This window comes from Oncorhynchus gorbuscha, linkage group LG07 (genome assembly GCF_021184085.1).
Source record: "Oncorhynchus gorbuscha isolate QuinsamMale2020 ecotype Even-year linkage group LG07, OgorEven_v1.0, whole genome shotgun sequence".
Taxonomy (NCBI): domain Eukaryota; kingdom Metazoa; phylum Chordata; class Actinopteri; order Salmoniformes; family Salmonidae; genus Oncorhynchus; species Oncorhynchus gorbuscha.
This window is the reverse complement of record NC_060179.1, coordinates 80586869-80610695: the sequence shown is the minus strand read 5'-3', so window position 1 is coordinate 80610695 and position 23827 is coordinate 80586869. Positions and strand designations below refer to the sequence as shown.

Below are 23827 nucleotides of genomic sequence, written 5' to 3'. Positions count from 1 at the left end.
GTTCTGGATGAGTTGTAGGGGTTTAATGGCACAGGCAGGGAGCCCAGCCAACAGCGAGTTGCAGTAATCCAGACGGGAGATGACAAGTGCCTGGATTAGGACCTGCGCCGCTTCCTGTGTGAGGCAGGGTCGTACTCTGCGGATGTTGTAGAGCATGAACCTACAGGAACGGGCCACCGCCTTGATATTAGTTGAGAACGACAGTTTGTTGTCCAGGATCACGCCAAGGTTCTTAGCGCTCTGGGAGGAGGACACAATGGAGTTGTCAACCGTGATGGCGAGATCATGGAACGGGCAGTCCTTCCCGGGAGGAAGAGCAGCTCCGTCTTGCCGAAGTTCAGCTTGAGGTGGTGATCCGTCATCCACACTGATATGTCTGCCAGACATGCAGAGATGCGATTCGCCACCTGGTCATCAGAAGGGGGAAAGGAGAAGATTAATTGTGTGTCGTCTGCATAGCAATGATAGGAGAGACCATGTGAGGTTATGACAGAGCCAAGTGACTTGGTGTATAGCGAGAATAGGAGAGGGCCTAGAACAGAGCCCTGGGGGACACCAGTGGTGAGAGCGCGTGGTGAGGAGACAGATTCTCGCCACGCCACCTGGTAGGAGCGACCTGTCAGGTAGGACGCAATCCAAGCGTGGGCCGCGCCGGAGATGCCCAACTCGGAGAGGGTGGAGAGGAGGATCTGATGGTTCACAGTATCGAAGGCAGCCGATAGGTCTAGAAGGATGAGAGCAGAGGAGAGAGAGTTAGCTTTAGCGGTGCGGAGCGCCTCCGTGATACAGAGAAGAGCAGTCTCAGTTGAATGACTAGTCTTGAAACCTGACTGATTTGGATCAAGAAGGTCATTCTGAGAGAGATAGCGGGAGAGCTGACCAAGGACGGCACGTTCAAGAGTTTTGGAGAGAAAAGAAAGAAGGGATACTGGTCTGTAGTTGTTGACATCGGAGGGATCGAGTGTAGGTTTTTTCAGAAGGGGTGCAACTCTCGCTCTCTTGAAGACGGAAGGGACGTAGCCAGCGGTCAGGGATAAGTTGATGAGCGAGGTGAGGTAAGGGAGAAGGTCTCCGGAAATGGTCTGGAGAAGAGAGGAGGGGATAGGGTCGAGCGGGCAGGTTGTTGGGCGGCCGGCCGTCACAAGACGCGAGATTTCATCTGGAGAGAGAGGGGAGAAAGAGGTCAGAGCACAGGGTAGGGCAGTGTGAGTAGAACCAGCGGTGTTGTTTGACTTAGCAAACGAGGATCGGATGTCGTCGATCTTCTTTTCAAAATGGTTGACGAAGTCATCTGCAGAGAGGGAGGAGGGGGGAGGGGGAGGAGGATTCAGGAGGGAGGAGAATGTGGCAAAGAGCTTCCTAGGGTTAGAGGCAGATGCTTGGAATTTAGAGTGGTAGAAAGTGGCTTTAGCAGCAGAGACAGAGGAGGAAAATGTAGAGAGGAGGGAGTGAAAGGATGCCAGGTCCGCAGGGAGGCGAGTTTTCCTCCATTTCCGCTCGGCCTTCCGGAGCCCTGTTCTGTGAGCTCGCATTGAGTCGTCAAGCCACGGAGCGGGAGGGGAGGACCGAGCCGGTCTGGAAGATAGGGGACATAGAGAGTCAAAGGATGCAGAAAGGGAGGAGAGGAGGGTTGAGGAGGCAGAATCAGGAGATAGGTTGGAGAAGGTTTGAGCAGAGGGAAGAGATGATAGGATGGAAGAGGAGAGAGTAGCGGGGGAGAGAGAGCGAAGGTTGGGACGGCGCGATACCATCCGAGTAGGGGCAGTGTGGGAAGTGTTGGATGAGAGCGAGAGGGAAAAGGATACAAGGTAGTGGTCGGAGACTTGGAGGGGAGTTGCAATGAGGTTAGTGGAAGAACAGCATCTAGTAAAGATGAGGTCGAGCGTATTGCCTGCCTTGTGAGTAGGGGGAAGGTGAGAGGGTGAGGTCAAAAGAGGAGAGGAGTGGAAAGAAGGAGGCAGAGAGGAATGAGTCAAAGGTAGACGTGGGGAGGTTAAAGTCGCCCAGAACTGTGAGAGGTGAGCCGTCCTCAGGAAAGGAGCTTATCAAGGCATCAAGCTCATTGATGAACTCTCCGAGGGGACCTGGAGGGCGATAAATGATAAGGATGTTAAGCTTGAAAGGGCTGGTAACTGTGACAGCATGAAATTCAAAGGAGGCGATAGACAGATGGGTAAGGGGAGAAAGAGAGAATGACCACATGGGAGAGATAAGGATCCCTATGCCACCACCCCGCTGACCAGAAGCTCTCGGGGTGTGCGAGAACACGTGGGCGGACGAAGAGAGAGCAGTAGGAGTAGCAGTGTTATCTGTGGTGATCCATGTTTCTGTCAGTGCCAAGAAGTCGAGGGACTGGAGGGAGGCATAGGCTGAGATGAACTCTGCCTTGTTGGCTGCAGATCGGCAGTTCCAGAGGCTACCGGAGACCTGGAACTCCACGTGGGTCGTGCGCGCTGGGACCACCAGATTAGGGTGGCAGCGGCCACGCGGTGTGGAGCGTTTGTATGGTCTGTGCAGAGAGGAGAGAACAGGGATAGACAGACACATAGTTGACAGGCTACAGAAGAGGCTACGCTAATGCAAGGAGATTGGAATGACAAGTGGACTACACGTCTCGAATGTTCAGAAAGTTAAGCTTACGTAGCAAGAATCTTATTGACTAAAAATTATTAGATTAGATTAGTGCTCTGATTAGCCTAGTGCTCTGATTAGCCTAGTGCTCTGATTAGCCTAGTGCTCTGATTAGCTTAGTGCTCTGATTAGCCTAGTGCTCTGATTAGCCTAGTGCTCTGATTAGCCTAGTGCTCTGATGTCCCTTGGGTCAGGTTCAATTAGAGAGCAAATCTTTTTTTAAATGGTGAGAACTATTATTTTTGTTTTCTATTGTGAAACATTTTGCCCAGCGAGCTCAACTTAACACAACCCTGCACTCTGCTAAAGCAGTTTTAGTGGTAGTCCAGTTCACTCAGGATCCCACCAGAGATCCTATTCCCTTAAATCATTAAGAGCACTGCAGCCAACACTGTACCTGGCCAGCAAAGAACACTGGCCAACAGCCCATTAAAACACTCATTTACTCATCCCTCTCTCTCTCTCTCTCTCTCTCTCTCTCTCTCTCTCTCTCTCTCTCTCTCTTTCTCTTTCTCTCTCTCTCTCTCTCTCTCTCTCTCTCCTCTCTCTCTCTCTCTCTCTCTCTCTCTCTCTCTCTCTCTCTCCTTTCTCTCTCTCTCTCTCTCTCTCTCTCTCTCTCTCTCTCTCTCTCTCTCTCTCTCTCTCTCTCTCTCTCTCTCTCTCTCTCTCTCTCTCTCTCTCTCTCTCTCTCTCTCTCTCTCTCTCTCTCTCTCTCTCTCTCTCTCTCTCTCTCTCTCTCTCTCTCTCTCTCTCTCTCTCTCTACACAGTGAGCACTAAACAGTCGCTGCTAATCTTCTCCTCCTGACTTAGCCCCCCTTTCCCCCACTCCCCGTCCTCCTCCTTTTCCCAGGCCCTCTGCCAAGGTTACAACAGGGATGAGAGAGGGAGGAAAGAAAGGGGGGGAGGGGAAACGAGGACTGCAGGGGAGGGACAACGAGGACTGCAGGGGAGGGACCTGCAGTATGCACGAGGAGCTTCGGTGAAGAGAGAGAATAAGCAGCAGAATCATTTCTGGAGGGTATAGAGTCGTGTGTGTCCGTGCAGTATTCATGGCTTTGTGTGTGGTGTGTGACACTGGAACTTGCCCCGGCTCACTTAGCTCACACCCATCGAAGCCACAGGACGTCCCCAGAGCTGCTGCTGTATTAAACAAGGACTGCACTACGGGAACAACCTGACAAGGAGAGAGGAGAAGACAGAAAGGAGAGAGAACACAGAGGAGGAGAGGAGAGAAAGGAGAGAGAGAGAGAACACAGAGAAGAAAGGAGAGAGAGAGAGAACACAGAGGAGGAGAGGAGAGAAAGGAGAGAGAGAGAGAACACAGAGAAGGAGAGGAGAGAGAGAGAGAACACAGAGGAGGAGAGGAGGAGGAGAGGAGAGAAAGGAGAGAGAGAGAACACAGAGAAGAAGAGGAGGAGGAGGAGGAGAGGAGAGAAAGGAGAGAGAACACAGAGGAGGAGAGGAGAGAAAGGAGAGAGAGAGAACACAGAGAAGAAGAGGAGGAGGAGGAGGAGAGGAGAGAAAGGAGAGAGAGAACACAGAGAAGAAGAGGAGGAGGGAGGAGAGGAGAGAAAGGGGAGAGAGAGAGAACAGAGAAGAAGAGGAGGACAGGGAAAGAGAGAAGTACACAGCGTGTTGAGGAAGAGTAGAGGAGAAGAAGAGGAGGAGAAGAGACAAAGTGGGAAAGAGGAGAGGAAGAGGAGAGAAGTGGAGGAGGAGAGGAGGAGAAGGGAAAGAGAAGGGGAGGAGGGGAGTACACACCGCAGCTTGTATTAGAAGGAGAAAAGGAAGGTGAGAACCGTCGGAGTGGTTGTAAAGGAGCTGAACTTCTCAGAAGAGACTTCCTGTCATGTTTACTTCAGTCCGGACCCTTTGTGTTCAGGACACAATGTCCAGGCTACTCTCCTCAGAGTCTGGCCGCTGCCGATGAGTCCGTCCACACAGCCGCTGCACACACCGAGCACTGTCGCTTTTACAGTACTTTGTTGTTGGTCAGGAGGGAGGCGCAAAGGGAGCTGAAATGCAGAATGTACCGGAGGAATGGAGGGAAGAACAGAGGGCTGGAGGAGGAGGAGAGGTGGATGCTAAACCCTGGGAGGGTCGAGAGGCCTTATTCCAAATTAACACTGTTAACTCCAAACAGGATATGGACACTGGGAAAGAGAATGGAGAGACCGGGGTTAAGGAGAGGAGGAAGGAGAATGTAGAGATGATGAACGAAGGGGGAAAGGGGACAGAGAAAGAGTCGCTGATGATGGAGCTGACCCGTTTGGTTCAGAAGACAGTGAAGGAGAGTAGCTGGTGGGAGAGGCGAGGTATCGACATCACTATCCTGGTCCTGGCCTTTCTCCTGTTACCTCCAGGTAATCCATACACCTGTCTCACACACTTCATACACCTGCCTCACACACTTCATACACCTGTCTCACACACTTCATACACCTGTCTCACACACTTCATACACCTGTCTCACACACTTCATACACCTGTCTCACACTTCATACAGCTGTCTCACACACTTCATACACCTGTCTCACACACTTCATACACCTGTCTCACACACTTCATACACCTGTCTCGCACACTTCATACACCTGTCTCACACACTTCATACACCTGTCTCACACACTTCATACACCTGTCTCGCACACTTCATACACCTGTCTCACACACTTCATACACCTGTCTCGCACACTTCATACAGCTGTCTCACACACTTCATACACCTGCCTCACACACTTCATACACCTGTCTCACACACTTCATACACCTGTCTCACACACTTCATACACCTGTCTCACACACTTCATACACCTGTCTCACACACTTCATACACCTGTCTCACACACTTCACCTGTACACCTGTCTCACACACTTCATACACCTGTGTCTTCATACACCTGTCTCACACACTTCATACACCTGTCTCACACACTTCATACACCTGTCTCACACACTTCATACACCTGTCTCACACACTTCATACACCTGTCTCACACCTGTCTCGCACTTCATACACCTGTCTCACTCACACTTCATACACCTGTCTCACACACTTCATACACCTGTCTCACACACTTCATACACCTGTCTCACACACTTCATACACCTGTCTCACACACTTCATACACCTGTCTCACACACTTCATTCTCACATACACCTGTCTCACACATACACCTGTCTCACACACTTCATACACCTGTCTCACACACTTCATACACCTGTCTCATACACCTGTCTCACACACTTCATACACCTGTCTTCATACACCTGTCTCACTTCATACACCTGTCTCACACCTGTACACCTGTCTCACACACTTCATACACCTGTCTCACACACTTCATACACCTGTCTCACACACTTCATACACCTGTCTCACACACTTCATACACCTGTCTCACACTTCATACACCTGTCTCACACACTTCACACCTGTCTCACACACTTCATACACCTGTCTCACACACTTCATACACCTGTCTCACACACTTCATACACTTCTCACACTTCATACACCTGTCTCACACACTTCATACACCTGTCTCACACACTTCATACACCTGTCTCACACACTTCATACACCTTCATACACCTGTCTCACACACTTCATACACCTGTCTCACACACTTCATACACCTGTCTCACACACTTCATACACCTGTTCATACACCTGTCTCACACACTTCATACACCTGTCTCACACACTTCATACACCTGTCTCACACACTTCATACACCTGTCTCACACACTTCATACACCTGTCTCACACACTTCATACACCTGTCTCACACACTTCATACACCTGTCTCACACACTTCATACACCTGTCTCGCACACTTCATACACCTGTCTCACACACTTCATACACCTGTCTCGCACACTTCATACACCTGTCTCACACACTTCATACACCTTTATCCTATCCCAAGGTAAGACATCTACCTGCACATCGCAATACATACACCCGTCTCACAGACTTGATCGTGTTCCTCTCTGGCTCAGTTGGTAGAGCGTGGTGCTTGCAATTCCAGGATTGTGGGTTCGATTGCTGCTGGGTCCATGTATGCACGCATGACTGTAAGTCGCTTTGGATAAAAGTGTCTGCTAAATGGCATTATGATATACTAAAGGTAAACATAGTTTTATCACATTCAGTTCACCTGGTAAGATGCCAGGTCACAGCTTGACCTGAAACCCCTGTCTGGTGCTTGTCTCCATCCCCCCACCATGTGTCTCCCATTTTCTCCATTTATCCCCATTTTCCCCATTTATCCCCATTATCCCCATTTTCCCCATTTATCCCCATTTTCCCCATTTTCCCCATTATCCCCATTATCCCCATTTTCCCCATCTATCCCCAATTATCCCCATTTTCCCCATTATCCCCATTTCCCCATTATCCCCATTATCCCCATTTTCCCCATGATCCCTTTGTTATTTATATCTGTGTTTTCTGTTTATCTGTTGCCAGTTTGTCTTGTTTTATCAGAACTTACCAGCGTGTTTCCCCTTTTCTCCAGTTCTCCAGTTCTTGTTTTCTAATCTTCCCGATTCTAACCTTTCTGCCTGTCCTGAACCTGAACCTGCCTGCCGTTCTGTCCCCGATTGACTCTGTCTTGGATTACGAACCTCTGCCTGCCCTCGACCAGCCCCTTGCATGTCCCTTTGTTATAATAAATATTCTGAGAACCGAACTATCCGCCTCCTGTGTCTGCGTCTGGGTCATATTCTGAGTTGTGATAATATGAACTGGCCATGACTGACCCAGCAGACCAGCTCAAGACAAAGCTGTCTCCTTCCAAGGAGCTGCGATTGGAAGACACAGAGGAGTTACTGCAAACCTTTATGGAAAGATCTTGGCAGGATGCGATGACCACGCTTTCACTGCATTGCTTGAGCAATTCCACGGATGATCTACTAGGCAACAAGCCTCTAGGGTAAACCCCCAGACTCTCAGTAACCCCACTACCAGCGGTGCTTCTCCCCAGCCTCCCCCGGCACCCAGAGAACTCCGCTTACCTCCTCCGGAGCGCTACGCTGGAGATCCGGGAACCTGCCGGGTGTTTCTCTCTCAATGTTCCCTCATCTTTGAGCTGCAGCCCTCTTTGTTTTTGCTGAAAGATAGCGTACCTGATAATGCTGGTGTCCGGGAGGGCCCTCGTCTGGTCTATGGCGGTGTGGGAGCAATAATCCACCGTTTGCCTCAGTTTGAGGAGTTTGTGGTGAAGGTTAGCAAGGTGGTAGAAAGGTGCCCGGAAGCTACTTCAACTGTGCCAATTTGCCTCCCCTTTCACTTTGTGGTGAAGAAGGACAAAACCCTTGACGACATCCTTGTTTTATCCCGTTCAGCTCAAGAGCATGTCCTTCGTGTCCGACAGGTCCTTCAGCGTCTCCTGGAGAACCAGCTTTTTGTTAAAGCAGATAAATGTGACTTCCATCGCTCCACCATTTCCTTCCTAGGATACGTCATCGCTGCAGGAAATATTCAGATGTGATTCTGAGGTGAAAGGTGAAAGCGGTGGTATATTGGCCTCAACCCCACATCCAGAGTGCAGCTGCAACGTTTCCTGAGGTTTGCCCATTTTTACCACCATTTCATCTGGGGTTACAGCAGCTTCCCCTATCTGAGCACTCACCTCTTCCAAGGTTCCGTTCATGTGGTCTCCAGCAGCTGACCAGGTGTTCTCGGACCTCAAGCATCAATTCACCACAGCTCCCATTTTAATTCATCCGGACCTGTCCCGTCAGTTTGTGGTGAAGCTCGAGTCCCAGCTTTCTGCCCAGGACCAAAAGCTGCATCCCTGCGCTTTCCCTTCCCATCGTCTTAATGCCGCTGAGAGGAACTATGACGTGGGAAATTGAGAACTACTGATGGTCAGAATGGCGTTGGAGGAGTGGAGCCTCTGGTTAGAGGGGCCAGAACATCCGATCTTAGTGTGGACTGACCATAAGAACCTGGAATATCTCTGCACCCCTAAGTGCCTCAACTCAAGCTAGGCTCGATGGGCTTTGTTGTTAAATTAAATTAAATCTCCTACCGCCCTGGGTCCAAGAATGTGAAGCCTGACGCGCTCTCATGTCTGTATAGCCCGTTGCCACACCGTCTGACCCCGAGACCATCCACCGTACCTCCTGTCTAGCGGTTGCAGTCATCTGGGGTATAGAGAGCCTGGTCTGTAACCAGATGCTTGTCCCAGACTCTGCCCTTTCTCCTGGTCCTGAAATGGGTGCATTCCGCTAGACTGACCTGCCATCCTGGTTCCCGTCGGACCCTGGCTTTCATCCGACAAAGTCTTTGGTGGCCCACCATGGTTCCTGACGTCTCTACATTCGTCGCTGCCTGCACTGTGTGCACAGAATAAGACTCCACGGCAAGCTCTGGCTGGCCTCATTCAACCACTCCCTGATCCTCACCACCCCTGTTCCCATAAATCCCTGGGCTTCGTCACTGGCCTCATTCAACCACTCCCTGTTCCTCACCACCCCTGGTCCCATATATCCCTGGACTTCGTCACTGGTCTTCTTCCATCAGATGGCAACACCACTATCCATTCGGTGGTGGATAGGTTTTCCAAAGCCGCCCATTTCATTCCCCTTCCCAAGTTACCCTCAGACAAGGAGACGGCCCAGCTCATGATGCAGCACGTCTTCCAGATCCATGGACTTCCGGTCTCTGATCGCGGTCCTCAGTTCTCGTCCCGATTCCGGAAGGCGTTCTTCACCCTCATCGGGTCGTCAGCGAGCCTGTCATCCGGTTTTCATCCCCAGTCTAACGGCCAGTTGGAGTGAGCCAATCAGGAACTGGAGACGGCTCTTTGTTGCCTCCTCTCCCCCAATCCCATCAACTGGAGCAAGCAACTTGTGTGGGTGGAAAATGTCCACAACACCCTTCCCTGCTCGGCCACTGGTCTCTCGCCTTTAGAGAGTTCCTTGGGATATCAGCCCCTGCTCTTTCCTGAGCAAGAGGAAGAAGTCAGCATACCCTCTGCCCAGATGTTTGTCCGCCGCTGTCGCTGTACCTGGAAGAGAGCCCGGTCCGCTCTTATCAAGACCACCTCCAGGTATCGTCTCGGGCAGAGGGTATGGCTTTCCACTCCGGATGGAGTTCCCCAAACTTTCCCCCTGCTTTATCAGCCCTTTCCCCCATCTCTCAAATCCTTAGTCCCACTGCTGTTCGCCTTCTATTGCCCCACACCCTCCGTATACGTTCCACTTTTCACGTGTCTAGGATTAAACCTCTGTCTCACAGCCCTGTGTCTCCTTTTGCCAGTTTGTCCTGTTTGGTCAGGTCTTACCAGCGTGTTTCTCCTGTTCTCAAGTTTTCCAGTCTTCCCGGTTCTGACCTTTCTGCCTGCCCTTGACCTGCCTGCTGTTCTGTCCCTGATTGACTCCGCCTGCCCTTGACTCTGCTTGCTGTTCTGTCCCTGATTGACTCTGCCTGCCCTTGACCCTGCCTGCTGTTCTGTCCCTGATTGACCCTGCCTGTCTTGACCCTGCCTGCTGTTCTGTCCCTGATTGACTCTGCCTGCCCTTGACCTGCCCTTTGCCTGTCCATTATTATAATAAATATCCCGAGAACCGAACAATCCGCCTCCTGTGTCTTTGTCTGGGTCATATCCTGAGTCGTGATACATCTGTCTAACAACCGCAAAACTGGTTGAAATGACATCTTTTCAAACGATTTTGCTCACTGGGTTTTAGCCTGGTCAACCAGGTTGACAATTGGTTCAATAGTGAGAGTAACATTTAGTCTGGTTAAACCAGGCTGACGCCTTATAGTCATAAAAGGTAAAACATATTCGTATAGGTTTACCACAGCCTGTGTAACATGCAGATGTGTTGTAAATACACAGGGAGAAGGGAAGTGAGAAATCCACTATACTAAAACATGAAGGATTATGGCTGTAAAGTAATCCCAGATTTGAGTCATCTGGCCAAACAAGGTCCCGTAGAGGAGAAGGGTCAGGACCAGAAACGGATACCACGTGCTTGATAGCAGAATAGAATGTTCAGGGAAGCTGTTCTCTAAGCTGTGTTTCAAATGGCAGGAGTAGAATGGAGTAGAACTGTGTTGCAAAATGGTCCAATGAAGATCGTTTTTATGCTTATTCATGTAGCCTGGTCACAGAGCTGTTTGTCATGACAATGACCATAGCAGTTGGCAAGACATGAAAAACAGATCTGGGACCAGGCTAACGCTAACGGCTAGATGTTTGCCTGTTCTACATTCCATAATGTGGAATATTTGCATCTAGAACAACGTGTAAACTTTCCACCCTTTGTTAGACTCCATTTCCTCCCAACTTCTTCCCCATATCCCTCACTCTATCACGCCCTGACCTTAGAGAGCTTTTTATATCTCTATTTTGGTGTTGTCAGGGTGTGATTTGGGTGGGCATTCTATGTTATTTTTTCTATGTTTTGTATGTCTTTGTTTTGGTCGGGTATGGTTCTCAATCAGGGACAGCTAACTATCGTTGTCTCTGATTGGGAACCATACTTAGGTAGCTTTTCCCCACCTATGTTTTGTGGGTAGTTATTTTCTGTTTAGTGTTTTCTGCACCTGACAGGACTGTTTCTGTTTCGTTTACTCTCTTTGTTATTTTGTTATAGAGTTCAGTTTAAATAAAAAGCACCAACACTTACCACGCTGCGCTTTGGTCCGATTATTCCTCATCCGACGACGACACTTGTTACACTCTCCTTAACTCCTCAACTACATCTCTCCTTAACTCCTCAACTACATCTCTCCTTCCACATACCCCTCTCTCCTCAACTACACCTCTCCTTCCACATACCCCTCTCTCATCAACTACACCTCTCCTTACCGATATCCTTCTCTCCTTAACTCCTCAACTACATATCTCCTTAACTCCTCCACTACATCTCTCCTTCCCTATACCCCTCTCTCCTCAACTACACCTCTCCTTCCCCATATCCGTCTCTCCTTATCTCCTCAACTACATCTCTCCTTCCCCATATCCCTCTCTCCTCAACTACATCTCTCCTTCCCCATACCCCTCTCTCCTCAACTACATCTCTCCTTCCCTATACCCCTCTCTCCTCAACTACACCTCTCCTTCCCCATATCCGTCTCTCCTTATCTCCTCAACTACACCTCTCATTCCCCATATCCGTCTCTCCTCAACTACATCTCTCCTTCCCCATACCCCTCTCTCCTCAACTACATCTCTCCTTCCCTATACCCCTCTCTCCTCAACTACGCCTCTCCTTCCCCATATCCGTCTCTCCTTATCTCCTCAACTACATCATCTCTCCTTCCCCATACATCTCTCTCCTCAACTACATCTCTCCTTCCCCATACCCCTCTCTCCTCAACAACATCTCTCCTTCCCTATACCCCTCTCTCCTCAACTACACCTCTCCTTCCCCATATCCCTCTCTCCTTATCTCCTCAACTACACCTCTCCTTCCCCATATCCCTCTCTCCTCAACTACATCTCTCCTTCCCCATATCCATCTCTCCTTATCTCCTCAACTACACCTCTCCTTCCCCATATCCCTCTCTCCTCAACTACATCTCTCCTTCCCCATATCCCTCTCTCCTTATCTCCTCAACTACACCTCTCCTTCCCCATATCCCTCTCTCCTCAACTACATCTCTCCTTCCCCATATCCCTCTCTCCTTATCTCCTCAACTACACCTCTCCTTCCCCATATCCCTCTCTCCTCAACTACACCTCTCCTTCCCCATATCCCTCTCTCCTTATCTCCTCAACTACACCTCTCCTTCCCCATATCCCTCTCTCCTCAACTACATCTCTCCTTCCCCATATCCCTCTCTCCTTATCTCCTCAACTACACCTCTCCTTCCCCATATCCCTCTCTCCTCAACTACACCTCTCCTTCCCCATATCCCTCTCTCCTTATCTCCTCAACTATCCCTCTCCTTCTCCAATCCCTCTCTTCCCCATATCTCCTCAACTACACCTCTCCTTCCCCATATCCCTCTCTCCTTATCTCCTCAACTACATCTCTCCTTCCCCATATCCCCTCTCTCTCCTAACCTCTCCTTCCCCATATCCCTCCTCTCCTTCCCCATATCCCTCTCTCCTCTCCTCATACTCTCTCAATCCCTCTCTCCTTATCTCCTCAACTACTCTCCTTCCCCATATCCCTCTCTCCTCAACTACACCTCTCCTTCCCCATATCCCTCTCTCCTTATCTCCTCAACTACACCTCTCCTTCCCCATATCCCTCTCTCCTTATCTTCTCAACTACACCTCTCCTTCCCCATATCCCTCTCTCCTTATCTCCTCAACTACACCTCTCCTTCCCCATATCCCTCTCTCCTCAACTACACCTCTCCTTTCCCATATCCCTCTCTCCTTATCTCCTCAACTACACCTCTCCTTCCCCATATCCCTCTCTCCTCAACTACACCTCTCCTTCCCCATATCCTTCTCTCCTTATCTCCTCAACTACACCTCTCCTTCCCCATATCCCTCTCTCCTTATCTCCTCAACTACATCTCTCCTTCCCCATATCCCTCTCTCCTTATCTCCTCAACTACACCTCTCCTTCCCCATATCCCTCTCTCCTCAACTACACCTCTCCTTCCCCATATCCCTCTCTCCTCAACTACACCTCTCCTTCCCCATATCCCTCTCTCCTCAACTACACCTCTCCTTCCCCATATCCCTCTCTCCTTATCTCCTCAACTACACCTCTCCTTCCCCATATCCCTCTCTCCTCAACTACACCTCTCCTTCCCCATATCCCTCTCTCCTCAACTACACCTCTCCTTCCCCATATCCCTCTCTCCTTATCTCCTCAACTACACCTCTCCTTCCCCATATCCCTCTCTCCTCAACTACACCTCTCCTTCCCCATATCCCTCTCTCCTCAACTACACCTCTCCTTCCCCATATCCCTCTCTCCTTATCTCCTCTACTCATCTCCCCTTCTTTGTTTCTCCTCCAGCCTTTCTGCTGCTGGGCTCATCCCAGTTCCTGGTGTTTGTCCTGGGCATGGTGCTGATGGGGGTGTCCCATGCTGTCATTTCCATTAAGGGAACCCACCTGGCCAGCCACGGATCGCTGAGCGAGTCCCACGCCTGGGCCGAGTTCTGGGCTGTGTTCTTCATAGAGGTAAGAGGGGGTGGTCGGGGGGGATCTGTGATCTAATGTTACCAGATACATGGTATAATTTCTGTATTTTCAGCTAGTAATTCAGCCATCTGTCTGTCCAGGTGTGTGGATCGTTCACAGCAAGGGCAGGTGTAATAGGCCACATTAAGATGCATCATGCCCACACCAACGTGATTGGCCTGGGTGACTCCAGCACCTGGAAGATATCCTGTCTACCCCGGAGCATATACCTGTTCATCGCACCCCTGGCTATACCCATTATCACACCTCTGGTGGCACTAGGTGAGGCAAAGACAGGGTGTGTGTGTGTTTCCAGGTGTAGCGTCTACACGTGCGCTGTGTAAGATACATAATGCTCTGCTGTTAGGTTGTTTTGAAACAGGAACATGTTGATACCTGTGTTAAGAGAATCATGTTTCAAAAGGCTGACAATAACATTATTGTTTAGGCCCCTTCTTATTTACATTGATATTTTCACTCCAGGCTGTGATGGTGGAACTGTCTGTGTCTCTGTCTCTGTCTCTGTCTCTGTCTCTGTCTCTGTCTCTGTCTCTGTCTCTGTCTCTGTCTCTGTCTCTGTCTCTGGTCTCTGGTCTCTGGTCTCTGGTCTCTGTCTCTGGTCTCTGTCTCTGTCTCTGGTCTCTGGTCTCTGGTCTCTGGTCTCTGGTCTCTGGTCTCTGGTCTCTGTCTCTGGTCTCCTGTCTCTGGTCTCTGGTCTCTGTCTCTGGTCCCTGTCTCTGGTCTCTGGTCTCTGGTCTCTGGTCTCTGGTCTCTGGTCTCTGGTCTCTGGTCTCTGGTCTCTGGTCTCTGGTCTCTGTCTCTGGTCTCTGGTCTCTGGTCTCTGGTCTCTGGTCTCTGGTCTCTGTCTCTGGTCTCTGGTCTCTGGTCTCTGGTCTCTGGTCTCTGTCTCTGGTCTCTGGTCTCTGGTCCCTGTCCTCTGGTCTCTGTTCTCTGGTCTCTGGTCACTGGTCCCTGTCTCTGGTCTCTGTCTCTGGTCTCTGGTCTCTGGTCCCTGTCTCTGGTCTCTGGTCCCTGTCTCTGGTCCCTGTCTCTGGTCTCTGGTCTCTGGTCTCTGGTATCTGGTCTCTGGTCTCTGGTCTCTGGTCTCTGGTCTCTGGTCTCTGGTCTCTGGTCTCTGGTCTCTGTCTCTGGTCTGGTCCCTGGTCTCTGGTCTCTGGTCTCTGGTCTCTGGTCTCTGGTCTCTGGTCTCTGGTCTCTGGTCTCTGGTCCCTGTCTCTGGTCTCTGGTCTCTGGTCTCTGGTCTCTGGTCTCTGCTCTCTGGTCTCTGGTCTCTGGTCTCTGGTCTCTGTCTCTGGTCTCTGGTCTCTGGTCTCTGGTCCCTGTCTCTGGTCTCTGTCTCTGTCTCTGGTCTCTGGTCTCTGGTCTCTGGTCTCTGGTCTCTGGTCTCTGGTCCCTGTCTCTGGTCCCTATCTCTGGTCTCTGGTCTCTGGTCCCTGTCTCTGTCTTTGGTGTCTGGTCCCTGGCTCTGGTCCCTATCTCTGGTCTCTGGTCCCTGTCTCTGGTCTCTGGTCTCTGGTCTCTGGTCTCTGGTCTCTGGTCTCTGGTCTCTGGTCTCTGGTCTCTGGTCTCTGGTCTCTGGTCTCTGGTCTCTGGTCCCTATCTCTGGTCCCTGTCTCTGGTCTCTGGTCTCTGGTCTCTGGTCTCTGGTCTCTGGTCTCTGGTCTCTGGTCTCTGGTCTCTGGTCTCTGGTCTCTGGTCTCTGGTCCCTGTCTCTGTCTTTGGTGTCTGGTCCCTGTCTCTGGTCCCTATCTCTGGCCTCTGGTCTCTGGTCTCTGGTCTCTGGTCTCTGGTCTCTGGTCCCTGTCTCTGGTCTCTGTCTCTGTCTCTGGTCTCTGGTCTCTGGTCTCTGGTCTCTGGTCTCTGGTCTCTGGTCTCTGGTCTGTCTGGTCTCTGGTCTCTGGTCTCTGGTCTCTGGTCTCTGGTCTCTGGTCTCTGGTCTCTGGTCTCTGGTCTCTGGTCTCTGGTCTCTGGTCTCTGGTCTCTGGTCTCTGGTCTCTGGTATCTTGTCTCTGGTCTCTGGTCCCTGTCTCTGTTCCCTGTCTCTGGTCCCTATCTCTGGTCTCTGGTCTCTGGTCTCTGGTCTCTGGTCTCTGGTCTCTGGTCTGGTCTCTGGTCTCTGGTCTCTGGTCTCTGGTCTCTGGTCTCTGGTCCCTGTCTCTGGTCCCTATCTCTGGTCTCTGGTCCCTGTCTCTGTCTCTGGTCTCTGGTCCCTGTCTCTGTTCCCTATCTCAGGTCTCTGGTCTCTGGTCTCTGGTCTCTGGTCTCTGGTCTCTGGTCTCTGGTCTCTGGTCTCTGGTCTCTGGTCTCTGGTCTCTAGTCTCTGGTCCCTGTCTCTGGTCCCTGTCTCTGTCTCTGGTCCCTGTCTCTGGTCTCTGGTCTCTGGTATCTTGTCTCTGGTCTCTGGTCCCTGTCTCTGGTCCCTGTCTCTGTTCCCTGTCTCTGGTCCCTGTCTCTGTTCCCTGTCTCTGGTCCCTATCTCAGGTCTCTGGTCTCTGGTCTCTGGTCTCTGGTCTCTGGTCTCTGGTCTCTGGTCTCTGGTCTCTGGTCTCTGGTCTCTGGTCCCTGTCTCTGGTCCCTGTCTCTGTCTCTGGTCTCTGGTCCCTGTCTCTGGTCTCTGGTCTCTGGTATCTTGTCTCTGGTCTCTGGTCCCTGTCTCTGTTCCCTGTCTCTGGTCCCTGTCTCTGGTCTCTGGTCTCTGGTCTCTGGTCTCTGGTCTCTGGTCCCTGTCTCTGCTCTCTGTCTCTGGCCTCTGTTCCCTGTCTCTGGTCCCTGTCTCTGGTCTCTGGTCCCTGTCTCTGGTCCCTGTCTCTGGTCCCTGTCTCTGTCTCTGGTCCTTGTCTCTGGTCTCTGGTCTCTGGTCTCTGGTCCCTGTCTCTGGTCTCTGGTCCCTGTCTCTGGTCCCTGTCTCTGGTCTCTGGTCCCTGTCTCTGGTCCCTGGTCCCAGTCTCTTGTCTCTCTCTGATCCTTGTCCCTGTCCCTGTCGTGTGACTGTATCTGGCTGTGTGTTGTAACTGATTGTGTGTGTCCCTGACTGTGACTGTGTCTATCTGTGTATTTTAACTGATTGTGTGTGTCCCTGACTGTGACTGTGTCTATCTGTGTATTTTAACTGATTGTGTGTGTCCCTGACTGTGACTGTGTCTATCTGTGTATTTTAACTGATTGTGTGTGTCCCTGACTATAACTGTGTCTATCTGTGTATTTTAACTGATTGTGTGTGTCCCTGACTGTGACTGTGTCTATCTGTGTATTTTAACTGATTGTGTGTGTCCCTGACTGTGACTGTGTCTATCTGTGTATTTTAACTGATTGTGTGTGTCCCTGACTGTGACTGTGTCTATCTGTGATGTCCCTGTGGGCTTTCGACTGGATCCATTATGACAATTTACCATAATGCAACACTCCTTTCAATGTGTGTTTCATTATTGGGATAAAAACTGTCAGACTGGCGCCTACATGTCGACTCCATGTGATCAAAGGTCATGAATATATATATATATATATATAAGTTCTGACTGCAGTCGACTGGAAGTTTCTGCATTTTGTTCTTCACCAACTTCATCCTGCAGCATCGCCTGCATTGTGGGAGGATCTATCGTCAACCAATCATTAGGCTGTTTTTATTTCACCCACAGGAACTTGACCAAAGACACGACTGAAACAGGAACCAAATTACTCTGGTCAATTTATGTCCCTGTACAGTGGGTATGGTCCCTAAACTCACTCACTCTCTCTCTGCACTGTACACACACTCACTGTGTGTTGTAACTCTTGTGTGTGTCCCTCTGTGACAACATTGTGTGTGTCCCTGACACTGTGTCACTGTGTGTTGTAACTGATTGTGTGTGTCCCTGACTGTGACTGTGTCTATCTGTGATGTCCCTGTGGGCTTTCACTGGATCACTTATGACACACACACAATGCAACACACACAAAGTGTGTTGCATTACATAAAACTGTCACACACATGTCATTCCATGTGACAAAGGTCATGAAGTTCTGACACACACTCATTTTGTTCCCTTTCCTGCAAGATTTAGATGCACTATTGTAAAATCATTAGGCTGTTCCACTGGATGTCATAAGGTGAATGCACCAATTTGAATGTGATATTTGAGTCTCTTTCTCTTTCTTTCTCTTTCTCTTTCTCTTTCTCTTTCTCTTTCTCTCTCTCAGTCTCTCTCTCTCTCTCTCTTTCTCTCTCTCTCAATTCAATTCAATTCAAGGGCTTTATTGGCATGGGAAACATGTGTTAACATTGCCAAAGCAAGTGAGGTAGACAACATACAAAGTGAATATATAAAGTGAAAAACAACAAAAATTAACAGTAAACATTACACATACAGAAGTTTAAAAACAGTAAAGACATTACAAATGTCATATTATATATATATATACAATGTACAAATAGTTAAATGACACAAGATAAAATGAATAAGCATAAATATGGGTTGTATTTACAATGGTGTTTGTTCTTCACTGGTTGCCCTTTTCTCGTGGCAACAGGTCACAAATCTTGCTGCTGTGATGCCACACTGTGGAATTTCACCCAAAAGATATGGGAGTTTTTCAAAATTGGATTTGTTTTCAAATTCTTTGTGGATCTGTGTAATCTGGGGAAATATGTCTCTCTAATATGGTCATACATTGGGCAGGAGGTTAGGAAGTGCAGCTCAGTTTCCACCTCATTTTGTGGGCAGTGAGCACATAGCCTGTCTTCTCTTGAGAGCCATGTCTGCCTACGGCAGCCTTTCTCAATAGCAAGGCTATGCTCACTGAGTCTGTACGTAGTCAAAGCTTTCCTTAATTTTGGGTCAGTCACAGTGGTCAGGTATTCTGCCGCTGTGTACTCTCTGTTTAGGGCCAAATAGCATTCTAGTTTGCTCTGTTTTTTTGTTAATTCTTTCCAATGTGTTAAGTAATTATCTTTTTGTTTTCTCATGATTTGGTTGGGTCTAATTGTGCTGTTGTCCTGGGGCTCTGTATGGTGTGTTTGTGTTTGTGAACAGAGCCCCAGGACCAGCTTGCTTAGGGGACTCTTCTCCAGGTTCATCTCTCTGTAGGTGATGGCTTTGTTATGGAAGGTTTGTGAATCGCTTCCTTTTAGGTGGTTGTAGAATTTAACGGCTCTTTTCTGGATTTTGATAATTAGTGGGTATCAGCCTAATTCTGCTCTGCATGCATTATTTGGTGTTTTACATTGTACACGGAGGATATTTTTGCAGAATTCTGCGTGCAGAGTCTCAATTTGGTGTTTGTCCCATTTTGTGAAGTCTTGGTTGGTGAGCGGACCCCAGACCTCACAACCATAAAGGGCAATGGGCTCTATGACTGATTCAAGTATTTTTAGCCAAATCCTAATTGGTATGTTGAAATTTATGTTTCTTTTGATGGCATACAATCTCTCTCTCTCTCTCTCTCTCTCTCTCTCTCTCTCTCTCTCTCTCTCTCTCTCTCTCTCTCTCTCTCTCTCTTTCTCTTTCTCTTTCTCTTTCTCTTTCTCTCTCTCTCTCTCTCTCTCTCTCTCTCTCTCTCTCTCTCTCTCTCTCTCTCTCTCTCTCTCTCTCTCTCTCTCTCTCTCTCTCTCTCCAATTGATTGTACAACGTACCCACATACAGTACCAGTCAAAAGATTGGACACATCTACACATTCAAGGGTTTTTCTTTACACACATATAGTCAGTGTGATATTGCCTTTGGAGACATGTTTATCTGGTCATTATAAAGAACAATTTCACTGAGCCTTGCAGTTGGAAAACCACATCACTGTCGTAGATGCGCCTCCCCCCGACTTCACTCCTCTACTTGTCTACAGGCGGTTGCTTTCGCCACTCAAACGATCCCCCCCCCCATCTGTGTGTGTCCTGTAGGTCAGCTGAAGGACCACTCGGTGAGCCAGGCCCTGAGGACAATCCTGATGGTGTTCCTGGGGTTCTACTCTCAATACTGGCTGCTGATGCGTGTGTCTGGGTTCCAGTGTCCGTACAGCAGCCTCCTCTGCATGCTGCTCTGCAGGGCCATGTTCTCTATACCTTACATACACGTTAACATCTTCCAGGTGAGATGGTGAACAACACGCATGTACACACCAGGACGGACACACACACACACTCTCACACACACACACACACACACACACACACACACACACACACACACACACACACACACACACACACACACACACACACACACACACACACACACACACACACACACACACACACACACACACACACACACACACACACTCACACTCACACACACTCACACTCACACTCACACTCTCTCTCTCTCTCTCACACACACACACACACACACACACACACACACACACACACACACACACACACACACACACACACACACACACACACACACACACACACACACACACACACACACACACACACACACACACACACACACACACACACACACACACACACACACACACACACACACACACTTGACTAGATCTTCTTAACTCTTTCTTGAACTGCACTGTTGTTTAAGGGCTTGTTGGGTAACATTTCACAGTAAGATCTACACTGTTGGTTAAGGCCTTGTAAAGGTATCATTTCACAGTAAGATCTACACTGTTGATTAAGGGCTTGTAAAGGTAACATTTCACAGTAAGATCTACACTATTGGTTAAGGCCTTGTAAAGGTAACATTTCACAGTAAGATCTACACTTGTTGAATTCGGCACGTGACAAATAAAGTTTGATTTGATAACAACAAAGTCAGGAATAAATGGGTAGTTGCTGATCTGGTCATTATTTGGTTTGATTAGTATTTGGGTCAAACTGTTAACTCAGTCTTTAGTAGAACCCCCCCCCCCCACTCCACACTTCACAATGCAGCATTGTGTCCTCACAGCTTCTACCAGGAATTTGAACATTTCAGGCAGTTCAAAGGCTACAGAGAAAACCCATTCATGCATAACTTTCCCAGACGTAGCCTTTCGTTTCCAGTCTATTGTGTTAATGAGTACAAAAGGTTTTTTTGAAGTGGGATTGAATGAATCAGTGATTATTGATGTAGTTAAACCCATGGGGTAGAGGTGGGGTGGAGGGGTGGTGGGGGGATGCTTGTGTCAAAAGTAGTGCACTAAACTGGGAATACCGTGCAATTTGGGATGCAGTCCTTATGTTCTTCAGGGTTGAGTACTAAACGTGAAGGAAAAACCACTTCTCCTAATAGTACTGTATGTTGTTGTTCTGTTTGTGTTTCTATTGTTGTCCCCATCCTCCCTGGTACTCCCACTGTGACTGTCCCTGTACTGTTGACAGCATCCTCCCTGGTACTCCCACTGTGACTGTCCCTCTCGAGCCCTGTACTGTTGACACCATCCTTCCTGGTACTCCCCCTGTGACTGTCCCTCTCGAGCCCTGTACTGTTGACAACATCCTCCCTGGTACTCCCACTGTGACTGTCCCTGTACTGTTGTCCCCATCCTCCCTGGTACTCCCACTGTGACTGTCCCTCTCGAGCCCTGTACTGTTGTCCCCATCCTCCCTGGTACTCCCACTGTGACTGTCCCTCTCGGGCCCTGTACTGTTGACAACATCCTCCCTGGTACTCCCACGGTGACTGTCCCTCTCGGGCCCTGTACTGTTGACACCATCCTCCCTTTCTACTATAGTGTGAATGTGTTCAGAACAGCAACAACATGTTTCTCTGGACTCTACATCCCAACTTTCTACTGTTTTGTGAATGTGTCCAGGGCAGCAACAACATGCCAACAGTTTCTCTGTGGGTATCTTTCTCTTCACTGAATCAGCAGGGTTTCGCACAAACCCTGAGCAGGTCTTTCCTTTAAACCGTCCTCCCCTGTTCCGTACAGCACATCGGCCTGTCTATGTTCTCCCCGACCCGCCGGCCCAAGAGGATTTACCAGATGACCCACGGGGTTCTGAACCTTCCCCGGAACCCCCTGCTGGACTGGACCTTCGGACACTCCCTCATCAACTGTCACGTGGAACACCACCTCTTCCCCTTCCTCTCGGACAACATGTGTCTCAAGGTACAATGTGTTTGTGTCCCAAATGGCACCCTATTCCCCATAGGGCTCAGGTTAAAAGTAGTGCACTACCTAGGGAATAGGATACCATAGGACACAGACAGTGTGTCTGTCAAATATGTGTGGGGAAAGTCAGGATTGGGGCCAATTCCATTTCACATTTACTAATTGAAAAGCAATGAGGAATTGATCAAATTGAAATGGAATTGACCCCAACCTTGTTTACATTGCAATAACAGTATATCTGTCATATATACATTAATCAAATTAGCTTCTTTCAAGAAAATTACATTCACTTTCACCTCCTAACTACATGGAAATATACGACAACTGCTGATGTAAAACAAAAATGTCTTGATAAAATAAATGTGATCGATATGAAGCTATTTCCTTTCCTCTCAGGTAAAGCCCATCGTGTCCCAGTATCTAAAGGAGAAGGCACTTCCATACCAGGAAGACACATATCGCTCCCGTCTGCAGCTCTTCTTTCACAAGTACCAGGAGCTCATGGTGTTTGCCCCACCCATCACCGAGCTGGTGGGGGTGCAATGATGGAGGGGGGAAGGAGAGAGGGAGAAGGAGAGAGGGAGATGGAGAGAGGGAGACAGAGAGCGGGAGACAGAGAGTGGGAGACAGAGAGAGGGAGACAGAGAGAGGGAGATGGAGAGAGGGAGACGGAGAGAGGGAGACGGAGAGAGGGAGACGGAGAGAGGGAGACGGAGAGAGGGAGACAGAGAGAGGGAGACGGAGAGAGGGAGAAGGAGAGAGGGAGACGGAGAGAGGGAGACGGAGAGAGGGAGATGGAGAGAGGGAGACAGAGAGAGGGAGACAGAGAGCGGGAGACGGAGAGAGGGAGACGGAGAGAGGGAGACGGAGAGAGGGAGACAGAGAGCGGGAGACAGAGAGCGGGAGACAGAGAGCGGGAGACGGAGAGAGAGAGACAGAGAGAGGGAGACAGAGAGAGGGAGACGGAGAGAGGGAGACGGAGAGCGGGAGACGGAGAGTGGGAGACGGAGAGAGGGAGACAGAGAGAGGGAGACAGAGAGAGGGAGACAGAGAGAGGGAGACAGAGAGAGGGAGACAGAGAGCGGGAGACAGAGAGAGGGAGACAGAGAGAGGGAGACAGAGAGCGGGAGACAGAGAGAAGGAGACAGAGAGCGGGAGACAGAGAGAGGGAGACAGAGAGAGGGAGACAGAGAGAGGGAGACAGAGAGAGGGAGACAGAGAGCGGGAGACAGATAGCGGGAGATGGAGAGAGGGAGACGGAGAGAGGGAGACAGAGGTCAGAGGTGGAGGATGACATGCACCTACTAACTAACCCATGCTGTCATTGGAATAACAGATTGTTAACACTGTCCTATCTAGCAGGATCAATAAGAGCTCAAACTAACTGGCATTAACACAGCTGCAAATTCATCAATTATTCCTGTGGAAAAACAATTAAATGAACTGTAACGAATAGATCATCTTCATAATCTAAGACTGTAATATGATAGCTACCAATGATCTCTAGTCAAGACAATGTGTGTATTTAATGGTACATACATATTTTCATAAAGTGACCTGTGTTGTTCCCTTATGTGATCTATCATAGTAGTAAAAGAAAACAGAAACACACCACATTACCTAGACAGTGTCCAAATCATATTAACATGTAACAATATTAAACCGCTCAAAACTAGTGCACTACATTTGACCAAGGCTCATAGGCCTCTCATCCAAACTAGTCCACTACATTTGACCAAGGCTCATAGGGCTATCGTCAAAACTAGTGCACTACATTTGACCAAGGCTCATAGGCCTCTTGTCCAAACTAGTCCACTACATTTGACCAAGGCTCATAGGCCTCTTGTCAAAACTAGTCCACTACATGGAGTAGGGTGACATTTAGGACACATCCTGAATATGTCTAACTGACTGAGGAGATGAATCCGACCAGGAGCGTATTTACCACAGACCGATTGTGTTTTTTTTCAGTTGTTGACACAGAAAACCGTTGTTTGCACTGAAATGACAGTAAATATGAAATAAAT

The 23827-nt window shown here is 49.3% G+C and overlaps 1 protein-coding gene across 1 annotated transcript; it reads left to right on the top strand.

Annotated features, from left to right (window-relative positions):
* The first annotated feature begins 4279 nt into the window (after positions 1–4279).
* Positions 4280–22472, top strand: LOC124039382 (fatty acid desaturase 6-like). The gene is made up of 6 exons (XM_046355345.1): positions 4280–4995; positions 13581–13747; positions 13849–14029; positions 19639–19826; positions 21618–21797; positions 22197–22472. Exons 1-6 carry the CDS (start codon positions 4653–4655, stop codon positions 22344–22346), a joined length of 1209 nt encoding a protein of 402 aa, XP_046211301.1. The 5' UTR covers positions 4280–4652; the 3' UTR covers positions 22347–22472.
* Positions 22473–23827: the final 1355 nt, after the last annotated feature.